Raw genomic sequence first — 15651 nt, forward strand, 5'->3', positions numbered from 1 at the left:
CCTGAAGTAAATGGAGGTTCTGGTTCAGATGTTGGGATGATAATCACAGTTAAGAAGTGTGGTTTCTCAGCCCTTGAGGCATTCAAGGGCAAATTCCGGTTGGGAAACATGCATAATGAATGTCAAAAAATGCTACCAAAAAAAGTCAGAACTGCAATGTTTAAGGACTCAAGTCATGTCATGTCCTAAAGTTACCTCTGATGATAAAGCTGAGCTTCCAAAGAGGAATGAAAAGTATGTTATCTTACCTTATTAAATAGTTTCTTGTAGTATCAGGATATTCAAAGAGCAATTTTTTTCTTGTGAACTAACAAAAAATGCGCTCTATAGTACAAGTGTCTCTTAAGTAAACCTTTTTATTTAGCTAAAAGAAGTTGTTATATAAATAGCACTCAAATGGCCTCCATGTGAAAACTTTAAGGAGTTTGCACCATGAGTTACTTGCATTTTCTTAAGTGTTGCTAGAAAAAACAATTCTTTTAAACACTTAAATTAATGACAAAGATAACACACAGCTGTTATAGTTTTTTTCTTCCTTTAAATGAACACAACTACAGAAAGAAATAAACAATAATGTTGCTAAAATTGTAATTTATTCATGTAATATGTTTAAATCTAAAAGGGGGAAAAGCTGAAGAAATATTCAACATCTAAATATATTAGACAGATAATAAGCGGAAAAACATTTTTGTTTTTTTGCTGTTAAGATGTTTACCATAAGATACAATTACCATGCCTTTCAATGGTTCATAGAAGCCCAGATGATTATAATATATTAAATCAAGACTTTTGATTCAACTTAATGAACAACGAGCGAGGTATTTTAAGGATGCACCTTAAAATTTCTTCCTGGTCATTTATTTTTATTTATTTATTTCTGCTACTCAGTTCACCAATGCCTGCTGCACATTGCAAGATGTCTATCCCAATTTTTGCTCTACTATCCCCCTTCTGAAACATCTCAGTGATTGTTTTGGCTCAAAACTCTTATGAGATGTCGTTTGTGGTGTGTTAAGAGTGATCTGGTCTGAAAGGACAGTGCAATTGATTTGACCCCAAATCGGGGGATATCAAACATATTTAATTATTTTTGCCTGATATTCTAGCAAATAAGCCGTTCCCTAAATGCAACCTAGGATACAATCTGTTAGATTTGACTCACAGCTAATCAAAAAGGGATTCACGAAACCCCCGCCTAGAAACATATCTAATTATTGGGTGTGCAGTAGCATTTCTAGTGCGCAGGATTTGCTCCTCTCAGTTTTAAACCCATATCCCTTCTGATTTGCTCTTTAAATGACATTCAAATTGACTTCACTCAGCTCCAACTCTACTTCCTGTCCAGATTTCTGAATAAGATCTGTTCTTTAACATGTATAAAATTTGACTCTCTGCTTAGCAGAAACTTTGATTGACTGATAGCTTGTTTTATTGCAACAAAATACCAGTTTCTCTTTTCTGGCGTTGAAATAAAAACAAGCTTCTTGGATACATATTACTGGGATGTGCTGCTGGCAGATGATGGCTGAATCTGGCCCCATCATGTCAACACTTGGGTTTAAATCGGTCCACTGAGAGATGAAGGCCTCAGTCTGGCGTGTTATAAATTGAAGGGTGTGTTACATTCATGTTCATATGAGGTTATGGATTCTGATATCCACCTTGAGCAGTAATCATAAAGCGCTTCATGCAGCAGGAAATTTACTCTGGTCTAAATAGAGAAATATTTTCTGCTCTGGTTGCAGATAGAAGCAGAGAAAAGAAACCAGAGTCTCCATAATTAATTAAGGCTTTCTGGTGGCTTACTGTCAGAAATGTCATTCTTTAAAGCATCAGAAACATTAAAGCACTTTCAGTTGAGCGTGGCCTTTTCCTTTCAGTGTTCATGTCTGAGAGCTTAGCCTCTTGTCAGGATGTAAACATCTCTGGCAGGAAAATGGGGGGCATTTGCATAACTTTCTGATGCTTGTTGACAGACTTAAAGTGATTGAAAGCACCTTAGCCAGAAGGTCAGCATTCTTGATTAGATTGGCATTACCTGAAAAAATCAACTCAATATTCATGCTATCAGTATGAATGGACATATAGTTTATCACACTTCAACATTATAAAACTTTTCCAACATAATATCAAACTTGTGGTGTTCAGTTGTAGTCAGCCTATTTTGGTCTGCTACCCTTTAAAGGAAATCAAATGCAGCCAAAGTCTTTCGTAGTTGTAGAGTCTACCTTTTTGGTAATTTAATCTCAGTATAATCTCATGTGTCAAAGGTAGAGTAGAGAATATTATTTAAAAACAGCATCATGAAATGCAAGGATCACAGCAGTCAGGATAAAGTTGGGAGAGTCCACCATATGTAACATCATTTAATCACCATTTAATCTGTAATTAGAACATTAAAAAAGCATTGCACAAGTACAACTCTGGAAAGATGTGGCTGTCCATCTTGACTGATAGTCCAGCCAAGGAGTTCATTATCTCCTTGGCTGTTGCAGCGATCCCAACTTGACAAGGAGAACTGTCATGCAAGTAAAGTCTGCCCTTCATGGGAAGTGGCAAAAAAGCAGCTTTTGACAAAAAGCCATATAAGAATCTAGGTCTAGTTAACGATACACATTTAGGGGAATTACTTAAAATTGGGGGAGTGTTGGCTTAGTGGTTAGACCAGTGCACTTGTGCTCTGAGAGGGTTCTAGTACCTGCTAGGATCCCCACAGCCAGCACTCTGGGTCTCTGAGCAAAACCCTTAACTCCCACAATGCTCCCCAGACGTCGCACAATGGCAGCCCACTGCTCCCCAAGGGGATGGGTTAAATGCAAAGGTAATTTCCTAAACACTTAACAATTACAGTCAGAGCTTTAACAAAAATAAATGCATGAAATTGAACCTCAAATTACAATTCTTGACAAATATCCAACTCAGTTTGACACCATGCACAGCAAGGAAGATGGTAACAAAGGTGAAAAAAATCAAATCACAGATGGTTACTATTAGAGGACTGCACAGAGGACCTTTTATGACCTTTTAGTGCTACTGCACTGTCCAGTCAGGGAGTCTTCATAAGAAACATTTTTTTAAGGATTTTATACTGATGTTTTAAAGTGGTAGTAAATGATTGCGTAGATTCTTATGTAATTTGTTTTAAGGCCTTGGATGGCTTCAGGTACTCAGCAATGGAATAATGACTCTACATTCTTTCTGAAATCTGTGTTGCAACAGTTCAGTCAAATACTTAAAGATGTAGGTCATCCTTTATGAGTCTTTAAAGAGTGCACTGACAACCTTAATTTACTGGAATGAGTTTTGGTCTCATACTGCTGGCTGCGGGGTTTTTTTGTGCTCCATGTCTCTTTTCTTCATATGGGGAATACTCCAATTAAAATTACAGGTTTTTGGGATTATATCCTACTGGGATTTTTATCCATTTCTCTTGGCAGCCTTTCTTTTTATTGCCTGGAAACAGTAAGCATGCTCCAACAAGAACTTACATCTTTGTGAAGGGATGCTGAGTATGTCAATCACCAGCAGGCATATGAAACTCCTTGGGTCAGAATGCGTGACAGGCATCTGAATTTTTGTAGTCCACTTAACATCTTTGTGATATTTAATATAAACCAAACTCTCTGTTTACTGAATGCTCAGTGATTTAACAACAGTGTCTAATCTTCATGGCAGCTGAGAGATAAACTTTCTCCCTATATATACTGCTGTTTTCTTCACAGTGCAGCCAGAAGGCACAAAGGAGGGGCCCACCTGCATGGACAAGAACCACGGCTGCGCGCACATTTGCAGGGAAGCACAGAAGGGTGGCATCTCCTGTGAATGCCGACCTGGATTCCAGCTCACCCGTAACATGAAGGACTGCAAATGTAAGTCATCCCAACTCCAAGGGTTGCATGCAAACATGCACAAACATCAGCACGGCTGCTTTACACACTCCTCGGGAAGAAAGGGATTGGGGTTTGGAAGCCGACTGATGATGGATAATCACGCTCACCGCACAAATGTCTTCCAAAAAAATGTTGAAGTTGACGTCTATGCAGCATTACCAAACTCTGACTAATCTTGTCATTGATTCGTTAAAAAGCAAACGCCAGACATGTTTTTCAAATAAAAAGGAATCATTTACACAACCAGGGCAAGTTTGAAGGTCAGTCAAAGGGGACTGCTCGGATGGACGAAGAACACTTCCTGTTGCTGTGCAGCAGAGATCATCCTGACAGAGTTGGAGACCTGACAGGGTGGGGGGATTTGTCTGTGTTTGGATAAGGATTGGAGAAGTGTTATTCTATGGTTTTTCAGTGACAGCTCAGGAAAAAGGCAAAAGGTGTCGGGATGGGAGAGTGCAGACAGGATGACGATGGAAGCCTTGGCTCTGTCGTGCTCTTTTTCACTCTGTCATCGCAGGTTTGTTCGAAAGGTTAAACTCTTCATATGGTCCGTTACAAAAATGTGCTTCACAGAAACAAGCATAGTTGCAGTAGAAATCAAGTGGTTTTTTTTTCTTTATTTATTCAGAAGATACTGGTAATAAATTTAAAACATTTAAATTCCAAAATGTATTATGCTAGTTAAATGTAACTTTTAATCTTACAGAACAGACTGAAATCTAGTGCGGAACACAGAAGGGTTTTTCTTGTAATTAAAAAAAAAAGAATTCCTCATTTGTCTTTAGCTAATCTTCTGTCTATATAAACCAGTATTTTGTTTATTTAGGGAGAGATTTTGGAGTCCTTGGACACTATCCCATTCTTAAATAATCATTTTTTTTCATAGATAATGTCATGGTGAAATATGTGGTTTTGCAAACATTAAAATAAATTTGAGTTACTTCACAATGTATTATAAAAAACATGAATGCACTGACATCAAGAAATAGTTGTGGAGGCTTCTGTTTCGTCAGAGGGCTGCAGAGACGAGTCTGACTTATTCTCAGGAGGAACAGTGTGGTTTTTATTCTTGGCTGTAAAACACGGGATCAGCTCTGTAGCTTTGCAGGGAGCTTTAGGTTTCATTCAAACTTGCCCAGGAAGTCCACATAAGTTTATGGATCTTTAGAAGGCATTGGACCATGTCCCTTTTGGTTCCCAGTGGGGGGCACTCCAAGATTAAGGAGTCAGGGGCCCCATTACCACTGTTAAGCAGAGTAGGAGTCTGGTTCCTAAGTCAGACCTCATCCTGTTACTGGTCCTGTTCAGAACTTTAACAGACAGGATTTCTAGGCACAGTTATGGACCGGAGGGGATTATGTTAGGAGACTGGTGGATTGCTTATCTTTATGCAAATTACATTGTTGGCTCACCCCTAGCCAAGACCCAGAGCATCCTCTGGGTCGGTTCATAACCAACTGGGAATTGGCATGGTTAAAAATCAGCTTCTCCAAGTCTGAACCCAGGGTTTGTGATAAGAAAAGACTATTGTGTCCTCTCCAGGTCAGGAGACAGCTGCTGCCTCTAGAGAAGGAGATCAAGTATCTCTTGTGAGGGAGAGAAAGAAGTGGGAGATCAACAGTAGGACCTGTACGCCTGCTGGAGTAACATAGACGCGGCACAGATCCTTTCTGGTGATCAGGGAGCTGAGCCTTTTTGTTCTTTGGCTCTAAATTTACTCTACAGTATATGTCACCACCCACAGCTGTGGTCATAAAAGAACAAAATCTCAGATGTAAAAAGGCTAAAAAAAAATGGGTGTCTGCTGCTTTCATCCTTAGAGATAATATGTGGAGCTCAGTTATCGGGGAAAGACTCGATTTAGAGCTGCTGTTCCTCCAAATTTAAATCAGTCTGCCGAGGTGGCTCAGGCATCTCTTTCTGGTCACCCCCGTAGACTTCCCTCGGGAGGTGTTCTAGGAATGTCCAACTAAATGGAAGCTCAGGGGATAGCTGAGGCAATGCTGGAGGCGGTATGTCTCACTGCTAGCCTAGGAATGTCTCAGGCTTCATCTAGAGAAAACACAAGAGACATTCCCTCTTCCCAGACATCTAAGAAGGTGTCTATGGAGAGCTAAGTGTTGTCATCTCTACTGAGATTGCTGCCCCCGTTTTCCTGATAAAGCAGGATTTTGAGGATAGGTTTTCCCAAACCTCACATCTCACTTAAAAGGGAAGGCTTGCTCTTAACATAAAATAATGACATCTTAAGTAGTTTTAGTGTGGTTCTATACAGATAATGATCTGTTTGAATTGTTTATATCAAATCTTAGGACTGTATTGGCAATTAATTCTCTAAGTACAGCATGATTCTAGACAGACACAGATCTGTTAAGTTTATAGGTTTTATATACTATTACTGTGTGTAGTATTGATCTCTAGAAAGATAAAAACTGCCAAAGGTCAGATATGAAAAGATCTGTGAATGATCTTGGATGAATCTTACCTTGAAATGAATGCAGTGAGACATTAAGTTTCCAGATGATGTCCATGTACTCATAAAACATTTAATCAGATCATCTCTGGACTTAAATGTTAGAGAACTGCTACAAAAGTTTGCAATTGGTTATAAAAGAGTCTCAACCATAAGATGCAATCTACTTGCAAGCAATTGTTTTAGAGACGATAAAAATTGTTTTTTGATACAAACAACACAAAGGTGAACCTGTGAAAGTTGCATAAAACTTCTGGGACTTCTGACTAGTTCTGTGTACTCCTTCACATGAGAATAGGATTTATTATGTTGTTTTGAAAAGTAGCTTGAAGGCACTTTTGTTCAGACTAGCATTCTGTTAGACCTGAACACTACATTTATGGACAATTCATTTATTCAGTAAAATTAAAAAATTTGCCAGAGTTGAGGTAAATTCAACGGAAATGATGATACATTTATTGCAGAGAAGTGTAAAACATAGCAAACAGAGGAAGACTCATAATATATCTACCTTTATGTGCCTAAACCTTGTGAAAATGCCCCCTTTTAACAAACGCCAATCATTCACAATTCCTGTTGATTTTTTGTCTTTGCTTTTTTACTATAAAGAATTTCCTTTTTAATTAAATATGCACTACTCAGTATAAACACTAGATGTTTCTTTTCTTGTATGCACTGCTTAAATACATGCTTTACATTACAGTTTTACCTATATTTAAAACTTTATTTCTATTGAGTGAGAGGGTTACGTATTATCACGAGAAATAAAACATCAGGAACAGATTTTCTTCTGTTTATCACATAAAGAGCTTTAATAAGGTTTACTAAGCAACAAAATTCATGATTTTAGCATTGTTTAAATAGGGCTGAAGTTTAGTTTCTAAAACACAGGGAATTTTGTTAACATTCAGTGCCTCTGCAATTGCTAGCTTGTCATGATCTTTGCTGTGATTTAAGTCCTCCTTCTGCAACAAACCTTACTGTATGGGGCTTTGATGCCACGGGAGCGACTGGGTGCAGCTGAAGTTCAGTGTTTACACGATACAGCATATGGCCCAGTGAAAGAGTTGCATGTTATTTACTCGGTCTCCACTTCCTGACACCTCCTTGCTGACTGTTAAAAATTCAACAAAAACTTGTGTGTATGCTCCTCTTTAATTAGCTCGTGTTTACTCCTGCCTCCTTTGATAGTGACGTGCAACTACGGCAATGGAGGCTGCCAGCACATCTGCGAGGAGACGGACCATGGCCCCAAATGTTCCTGCCACATGAAGTTTGTCCTCCACAGCGATGGAAAGACTTGTGTAGGTGAGTCATCTCATCCCGAAAAAAACCCAAATGGCAGGAAATATGTTTGTTGAATGAGGAAATTGCAACACATCAACCTCTGCACTTCCAAGAGCAATTTTAATTAGCATTTCAAAGTTTTTCTGTTTTTTTAAGTGATAAAATGCAAGCTGGAAAACCAGCTTTGTTACATTTAAAGATATATTTTTTAGCTTTTCTAATGATCCGTGACATGCAAGGTCAAAGGGCTACCGTTAACTTTGGTCTTCTACTGCTCCCTCAATGTGACATTCCTGCTCCTGCATCTGCGTTCGCCTTTCTTTCTCTGACTTTATGCTGGACTTTGCCTTTTTCTAATACTTTTCTGCAGTCATGTCAGAAACACACACCCTCTATCAACCTGTGGGTCATTTCCTTCACTGCTTCCTGTCCGGAATTAACTCATACACCTGATCTAACCTTCTGCTGGCATGTATCAGTGTTTGCTTCAGTTGACTTGAGTTGAGGGAAAATCTATTGGCTACTTGGTCACATCGAGCTGTTCTGAAGGGCACTCTTTAACCAGACAGAGTCTGTGCTGAAGAGTAAAAGCACAGTGCTTGATGGATGTGTTTAGCCATGCAGAGAACTGCTGGTATTCCGCACAGGGTGATAGAGAAAAAGAAATAAAACTGGTGCCAATTTAGGACCAATGTAGCAGTGTTACCCATTTTTTATCTCTAGTACCTTGCAGAAATCTTTATACACTTTTAACTTTTACTAATTACAGTTAGTCTATTTGTTTTAATGAACTTCATGTGATACACCAACACATAGTATTGTAGAATTGTGAAATGGACATAAGTATTTGATGCTTTATTTCATATAAATAAAAATGGCATGCATTCGTATTGAGCCTCCCTACACTTTAATACCCCCAACTTGCAAAAGTTAACCTTCTGCCTTCAGAAGTCATCTAAGAAAGGCTAGGGGTAAAGTTAGGCCGAATTTAATGGACAGTACTTAACGCTTTTCCCCAACTCCCCCACAAAAATCACAATAAAAACAAACCAAAACAGATAAATGCAATTGTAACTCTACAAAAAATGGCCCTAGCATCTAAATGACATGCAAGAGGCAACAAGGTTAGTCATCAGAGGTGCAGCAGAGACCCAGGTCCAACCCCATACCAGTGTTCTGTCAGGTCTGCCACAACATACGCCATCAGACCAGCATAGCCATGGTAATACGTATGCGCACACATGCAGAAAGAAATATTTAAATTAATTCTGTTACATTTGCAGATCAGCCTGTCAAAATCAACATGCACTTAAACTTTGTATGACAATCTGACAGGTTAGCTGCTACGTCAGAGTGTTAAATAGCGAACAAAGAAAGCGAGGCTGTCTGTGTTTAAAGCCTTATAGCTTTAAATTCTGTTTACCTCAGGCTAAAACTTTTAACTTTTATAAATTAACTAGCCAACCTGACTTTCAGTATGCTTTACATACAACTACAACTTTTTGTTTATCATATCATGCATAAATAATGTAGCCTAGTAGACTTCCTTCCACTTATAGTGTTAGACGTTTGCAAATCTGACGTCTTGCGCATGCATATTGACTATTGGTATGCTGGTCTGACGGGGTATGCTGATCTGACAGAGCATCGGCCCCTTAAGAATAGCCCTGATCACTAACCTTCCCTTTGCATCTTTGGCTTTACCATATTAAGAGCCACCCCAAACCATGTAGTGGGTAGGGTGAGTGGACTGTTCAGCCCATAGCGATCTGCATCAGTGCAGGCTAACCCGAATTTGGCAGTGGGCGTAACGGTGACCTAATGACGCAGGAAACACCTGCATTAAAATACAAGTTCCACAGGTTTACTGCATCTTTGTCACACTGACAGAAAATCAAAGCAAAATGATGCCATTGATTTAAAAAAATGATTATTTGAAAGTTTTATTTGACTGTTTACATTTATTTTCAAGAAAGGGGCAAATGTTTGATTACAGGTTTTATTGTGTTTGTTTGAAAAATGGAGCTGACAGATTTGTGAAATTACTCAAACACCCCATTCGAAGTAGTGGAGGGTGGGGGGGTTGCAGCACCAGTTTCTCATGCATTATTTGTATTAGAAGGACAATATTCATAGAAAGCGATACCCATCCTCTACACATCCATACAGTGTAGAGGGTGTCCCATTCTCATTTATAGCATTCAGCTTCAATCAAGGAGCCTTACTTTGCTGCAATTGTGACTTCATCAGGAGTTGCACTCGATGGTGAAGGTTTAGTGCATAGTGGGGGGTTGGGATTGGGGCCCAAAGTAACTGTGGAGAAAGACGAACAACCTTCAGTGCATTTATCTGGCAAAGAGGCAGCTAATATTGAAAGATAGGTGTTAGAGGTTCCATCATCAGCATAGGACATAGCATTACATTTTTAAACCTCAATTAAAACAATGTTTAGCGGTCCTGTCTCCATCACGAAACATGGAGGCAGGGATGTCATGCACTAGGGATAGGGTCAGAGCTAAGTAAAACATAGATGGAGACAGATACATGAAAATAAGGGAGGGAGACCTGTTCTGAAAGGTGAGACTGCATGACAGTGACTGTAAACAAGCAGATGAATATATTATAATGGCTCATTCAAAACTCAGACTGCTTTCACATCAGGGTAGTTCACAGGACTTGGTTGAATTTCCCAAAGAAAGAGAATTATGAGCAGTGAGCAAAATACTTTATTTAATCTATAAAAAACACACCATTGGCATAAAAATAAATGCAAAGAATGAGAGTTTCTTCTTGTAAGAATTAATTCTCATCTATCCACAATGTCCCATTGACATAGAAAGAAATTACAGAAAGAATTACAACATTTTTTAAACAGCAGAATTGCTTTCTGTGGACTTTAAAAAGTTTCTCTGGAATATCTAAAAATATTTATATATCAAGATTTTGTCATAAGCTCAGAACTTAGGACCCAATATTCGAGGCGAGACAGACAATGGGAAGATTCAAAGCATTTATTAAAACAAACAGAACGCGGGGCTGTGGATCTACTGCAGCTGCGGGTGGGGAGGCGGGAGACATGATAATCTGACGTAAGATGATTATCCATGTGAGTCACTTATCTGGTTTAACACTTCAGTCCATCCTCTCAGAGCGAGGCAGAATCCAGCTGATGGATAACCAACGAGATTCGGCGGATGCAGCCCAGATTAAAACCAGATGAACAGGCAGGAGTCCAAGCAGTTCAGGACCGATAGGCTGGGAGATCCAGGAGTTCATAGGGGTTCCAATCAGATCAGGAACAGGCAGTTATGGGGTTCCAGGAATCCACAGACAGTTCAGGTAGGTTCAGGGTTCCATGAGTCCAAGAGAGAGTTCAGGCAGAACCTTCAGATGGGAACAGGCAAGCTCAGTAGTTGAGAGGCAGTACAAGGCATGATAACAGGAAAACTATGGTATGTTAAAACTTGACATGAACAGGAACGCTAAAACTACAGTACGCTAAAACTTGACATGATCAGAAATACTATGACAAGACTAAAAACCTCTCTCACCACTGGCCTCGGAGAATGGGAACATGGGCAAAAAACATCAGTTATGAACTCAAAAGACTCAAACTCAAAACAATGATCTGGTCCTGATAGCTGGGACTGAGCTGTATATAAAGCAGTAGAAGCAGGTGGATGAGATGAATGATAATGGGTAACCAGGCAGAGTTAGGCAGGTGAGTGAATGAGCAAAGAGGTCGGCTATCACGGCAGTGATCATGACAAATTTGATGTATACAGATGTTTGCTTTAAAATGCATCCTGGCTATGATAATGCTCTTTTTCATGAGAAAGGAAACCATCAGGGTGAGCCAAATGCTGAAAAAAGGTAATAAAAGAATATAGAGGTAGAGATGACTATCACACATTGATTTTATTTTTTGTCTAACATGCAAAACAACACAAAATGACATGTTTAAGTCTTTGGTATATTCCAAGACAATGTGAAGAGGTTTCATGGGTATGCAAATGCAAACTTTTCATTGCACGATTTGTAATCAAAGGGAGAAGTATTTTAGATAAAGCAGTGTGTTACTGCAGTTCTACAACGTTAAAATTAGAGCTTTAATAGGCTGGATGAGAGCTATTTTGAACCAGAATGAACACAGTATTGATTTTGGAAAGTGTGTTTGCAGCACAGCCGTAGTGACGTGTGTGCTCGGTTTCGGTGGCTGTTAAGTTTGAGAGCATAGCTTGAGTAGGGCCTGATTAGCTCAGTGTTTCAGGATCCCTTTCACAGCCGCAGCTCTGATGAGAGCCAGACCCATGTCCATGTCTGGTCAGCCAACCTGTCATTATTGTTGTATCCTCGTATGCCAGAACGATACCACAAAGTTGACCTCAACCAAATTATATATCTTTGCCAGCCGTTTTGGAGGAAGAGCAAATTCATGTTTGTTGTGCCAGATTAGGAAGCAGTCAGCCAGTTAAAATCTCGGATATCCCCACAGAGTCTGGGGTTGCAGTGGTGAGGGAGCCATTCTTTGTGGCTGACTCGTGGGCATTTTGTTCTTATTTTTTGTATTACTTAATAAAGTCTCAATTAAAACAAACACACATAAACTGCTGAAGAAAAAAAATGGAATGGCAAGAATGATGGTGTTTTCTAAATAAGGGATTTCTGCACTGTTAAAGCTTTATAGGGTTTTCAGTTTTAAAAAGTTTTTTTTTTTTATGTCCCAGAAGCTGAAAGATTTTAAAAATCCAAATCATAGCGTACATACCCATTTTAGTTTATTTTCCTTAGTTGTATGAAATAAAAAATCAGAAGGTAAGAATTCCCTTCATATTTAATCATGAGATCTGATTTTATTCCTGGGCAAAGCTTACAGTTAGAAATGCTGAAAACTTAATACAGGCCTTTATGTTACATACTCTCAAAATAATATATGTTATGCTTTCTTGTAAGCTAGTTCATTTAGCATATTAAATCCCACAGAAATTCCTGATTTGCTTTTTCAGCCTTTGCTGTTCAGCTGGTGGATTCTTCGGTATGCTGCAGATCATCAGTCAATTTTTCAAGAGATTTTATCGGTATTCTGTCACATTTTTAATCATTTGGTTTGTTGCGGTTCTCCTAAAACAAAGATTGCTCAGGCATTTTCTAACAATTCATTACACGTTGCTCAGTTTGATTACTCCCTGTTTTTAATCCTACCTATTTCACTTCTGTGCCATGCATACTGCAGTTAGAAGGCTTGTATGAGTGGAGAACATACACTGTCATCCCTCAGACCAAACATGCACGAATGCAAACTCTTTGAAGATTGTTTTTTTTTTTTCTGTACTGCTTTATTCATGGTGTGTGTATCAAGAAAGTTCAGATATCAGAGATGAAAAGCCATGTTGTGGAAGTATTTATGTCGTTAGCACAGCAAAGAATAAACACTCACAAATAGCAGGCAGATGCAGACCGGCTCAGGAGTTCAGTCATCTGAAGAGTAGGGAACACCACGCAAAGCACAAAGTTCATGGAAGATGCATTTTATAAATGAAAACCATAAAAACAACTGGCACACAAACCTGCAGAACATATCATGCATGCACACATGGCATGTATGTTAACTCATGCAGCACACATCCTTAGGTCCTAAAGGTAAATGCTTTGCTCTCATTTTGGGTTGTCCATATTCCAGTCTGTGTTTGCAAAACTGTTTCTGGATGCTGCATGTTGGATCAGGGAAATGTCCTCTACCACGCATGCTTCTTGGTGTTATTTATTTAACCTGAAAAGGGCCAACTGTAGATGCCATGATGAGAAACACTCTTGTTTATTTGGTCATAATTATATCTTGTAAAAAAAAGTTTTCAGGAATAAAATAGCAATAACAATGAAATTATAATTTATAGACCAAATTTACAAACCATGTTATCTGACATTATGCTAGTGTTTCTGTATGCAGGATTCATATCAGAGAGGCCTGCTCAGTTTGCAATAAATGTTATATTTTTATATGTACCATGCCCTCAGGCCCTTGATGCCAGCCATGTTTAACACAACATAGAGTAAAGAACTGGTAAGGTGGTCACTTCATGAAAACACTGCAACTAAATTTGTTTTTTTTCTCTCTCAAGACAGCGAGAAGCAGCTTGTACAATCAAGCTGTGTTGTTAAACTATAAACTTAGTAGAGAATGAGATTAACATGGTTTAATTATTTCATTAAAAGTCATATTTTTGTCATAGCGTTCACCATATGGCATTTTTTTTTTCCTGATATCATGCAGCCCTACAATTGCCACCTAAAAGTGTTTTAGGCGGCAATTGTAGAAAATGTAAATTCCTTATATAGATATATTTTTCTAACAATGTTTTACAAAAGTAGTCCAATAATTCGCCTGAATATATATATATAAATATCTATATCTATATCTATATATATATATATATATATATATATATATATATATATATATATATATATATATATATCTATATATATATATATATATCTATATATATATATATATATATATATATATCTATATATATATATATATATATATATATATATATATATATATATATATATATTCCCTTATTTTGCTACCCTTAATAAAGTCCAGTGCAACCAAATGGCTTTAGAAGTAAACAATGTTGATCTCATTTTTTTTCAGTCTCCTCATTATAACAGCTTATCTGTTAAAGCCTCAGAAGTTTAATAAATAAATAAATATACCAAAACAGCATCATAGAGACCAAAGAGAAGCTGATTAACTGTCACAGTAAATCACTTACAAAAAGATCAAGCCATTTTGAAAGGACACATTATACATGTGGAAGAAGGTGCTCTAGTCAGAAGGTACCAAACCTTTTCTGCGGACATGATAAATGCTATGTGAGATTGAAAACTAACTCTACACACCACCCTAAACAAGCTATCTCTATGGCAATACAAGGTGGTAGCAGCATTATGCTGTGGTGATGCTCTACCAAAGATAGTCAGATAGTTATTTTGTAAGGCGAAATAGAAATTAAATTTTTCAACATGGTGACATAAAGCTTTCAGCTATAGCTACAATAGAATGATTTGGTAAAGCAATCATCTGTTGAAATGATCCAATCATAGTCTAGATATAAATCTAGTAGATGAGATATGGCAAGACTGAAAGTGATTAAAATCTTGATCACATCATATGCTGTTTGAGTTGTCTTGAAAAGAACATGTCTGTTTTTCAATGTCCAAAACTTGTAATGACAGCCCAAAAGATTTGCAAATATATTGACTCCGTGGGGATTCACTACAATTTAATGGCATAATTCTTAGATAAAAAGAATAAATAAAGCATTGCTCCCTCCCATTGCAGAAAAAACTCACTACTTTAAAGCTTTTGCTTGTAATGTGACAAAAAGTGTCAAGTTAGAGGGCTGCAAATACATCAGCACTGTCAAAGTTGATCCTAAATAAAATAAGTTAATTGAAGTTAATTGAGTTGAGCTCAGAGGATACTCAGAACTCTGCACAGGACAGGTGTACAGTTCAATTAAATAAATTGGATAAATTAAGATAAATTAGAAGCTTTTACTGGCAACACAAGCTCTGTCAGGTCAAACAAAAATATATTCATATATAATATGACCATAAAAAAACATAAAAGACATCATGATGTACAGAATTGACTCTGGCTGTCCCTGAATTTCAGCTTTTGCAGCACTAACCACTTGGTCTGTCTGTCAAGACTAATACTAACCAGCAGAAGCCTTTTCTCACACGCAAACAACAAAAATGGCTTTTTGTCTGCAGGGTTTGGGAACATTTATTTGCATGGCTGCATGTTGCGAGGTAACACTTTTGCCTTGAAATGTCACCTTTTCTGTCACTTTAGGGAAAGAAAAACTGTCATTATCACTTTGTTCTCAGGATTTAGCATATAGCTGATGTCTGTTGAGTTATGACAGAAGACAGGCTGTATCTAATTTCTTGCAGAAAATCACCTTATTCCTGTCATGTCTTTGT

General features: G+C 38.0%; 1 protein-coding gene across 2 annotated transcripts in view; it reads left to right on the top strand.

Annotated features, from left to right (window-relative positions):
* scube3 (signal peptide, CUB domain, EGF-like 3) overlaps positions 1-15651 on the top strand; it is a 140467-nt gene that overhangs the window by 79957 nt on the left and 44859 nt on the right. For both annotated transcript variants that reach the window (XM_038282662.1, XM_038282664.1), the window contains exons 5-6: positions 3723-3869; positions 7555-7671. In XM_038282662.1, coding sequence (XP_038138590.1) covers positions 3723-3869; positions 7555-7671 — 264 coding nt within the window. The remainder of the gene's footprint in view (positions 1-3722; positions 3870-7554; positions 7672-15651) is intronic.

This window comes from Cyprinodon tularosa, unplaced genomic scaffold, assembly GCF_016077235.1.
Source record: "Cyprinodon tularosa strain WSP-4 unplaced genomic scaffold, ASM1607723v1 ctg187, whole genome shotgun sequence".
Taxonomy (NCBI): domain Eukaryota; kingdom Metazoa; phylum Chordata; class Actinopteri; order Cyprinodontiformes; family Cyprinodontidae; genus Cyprinodon; species Cyprinodon tularosa.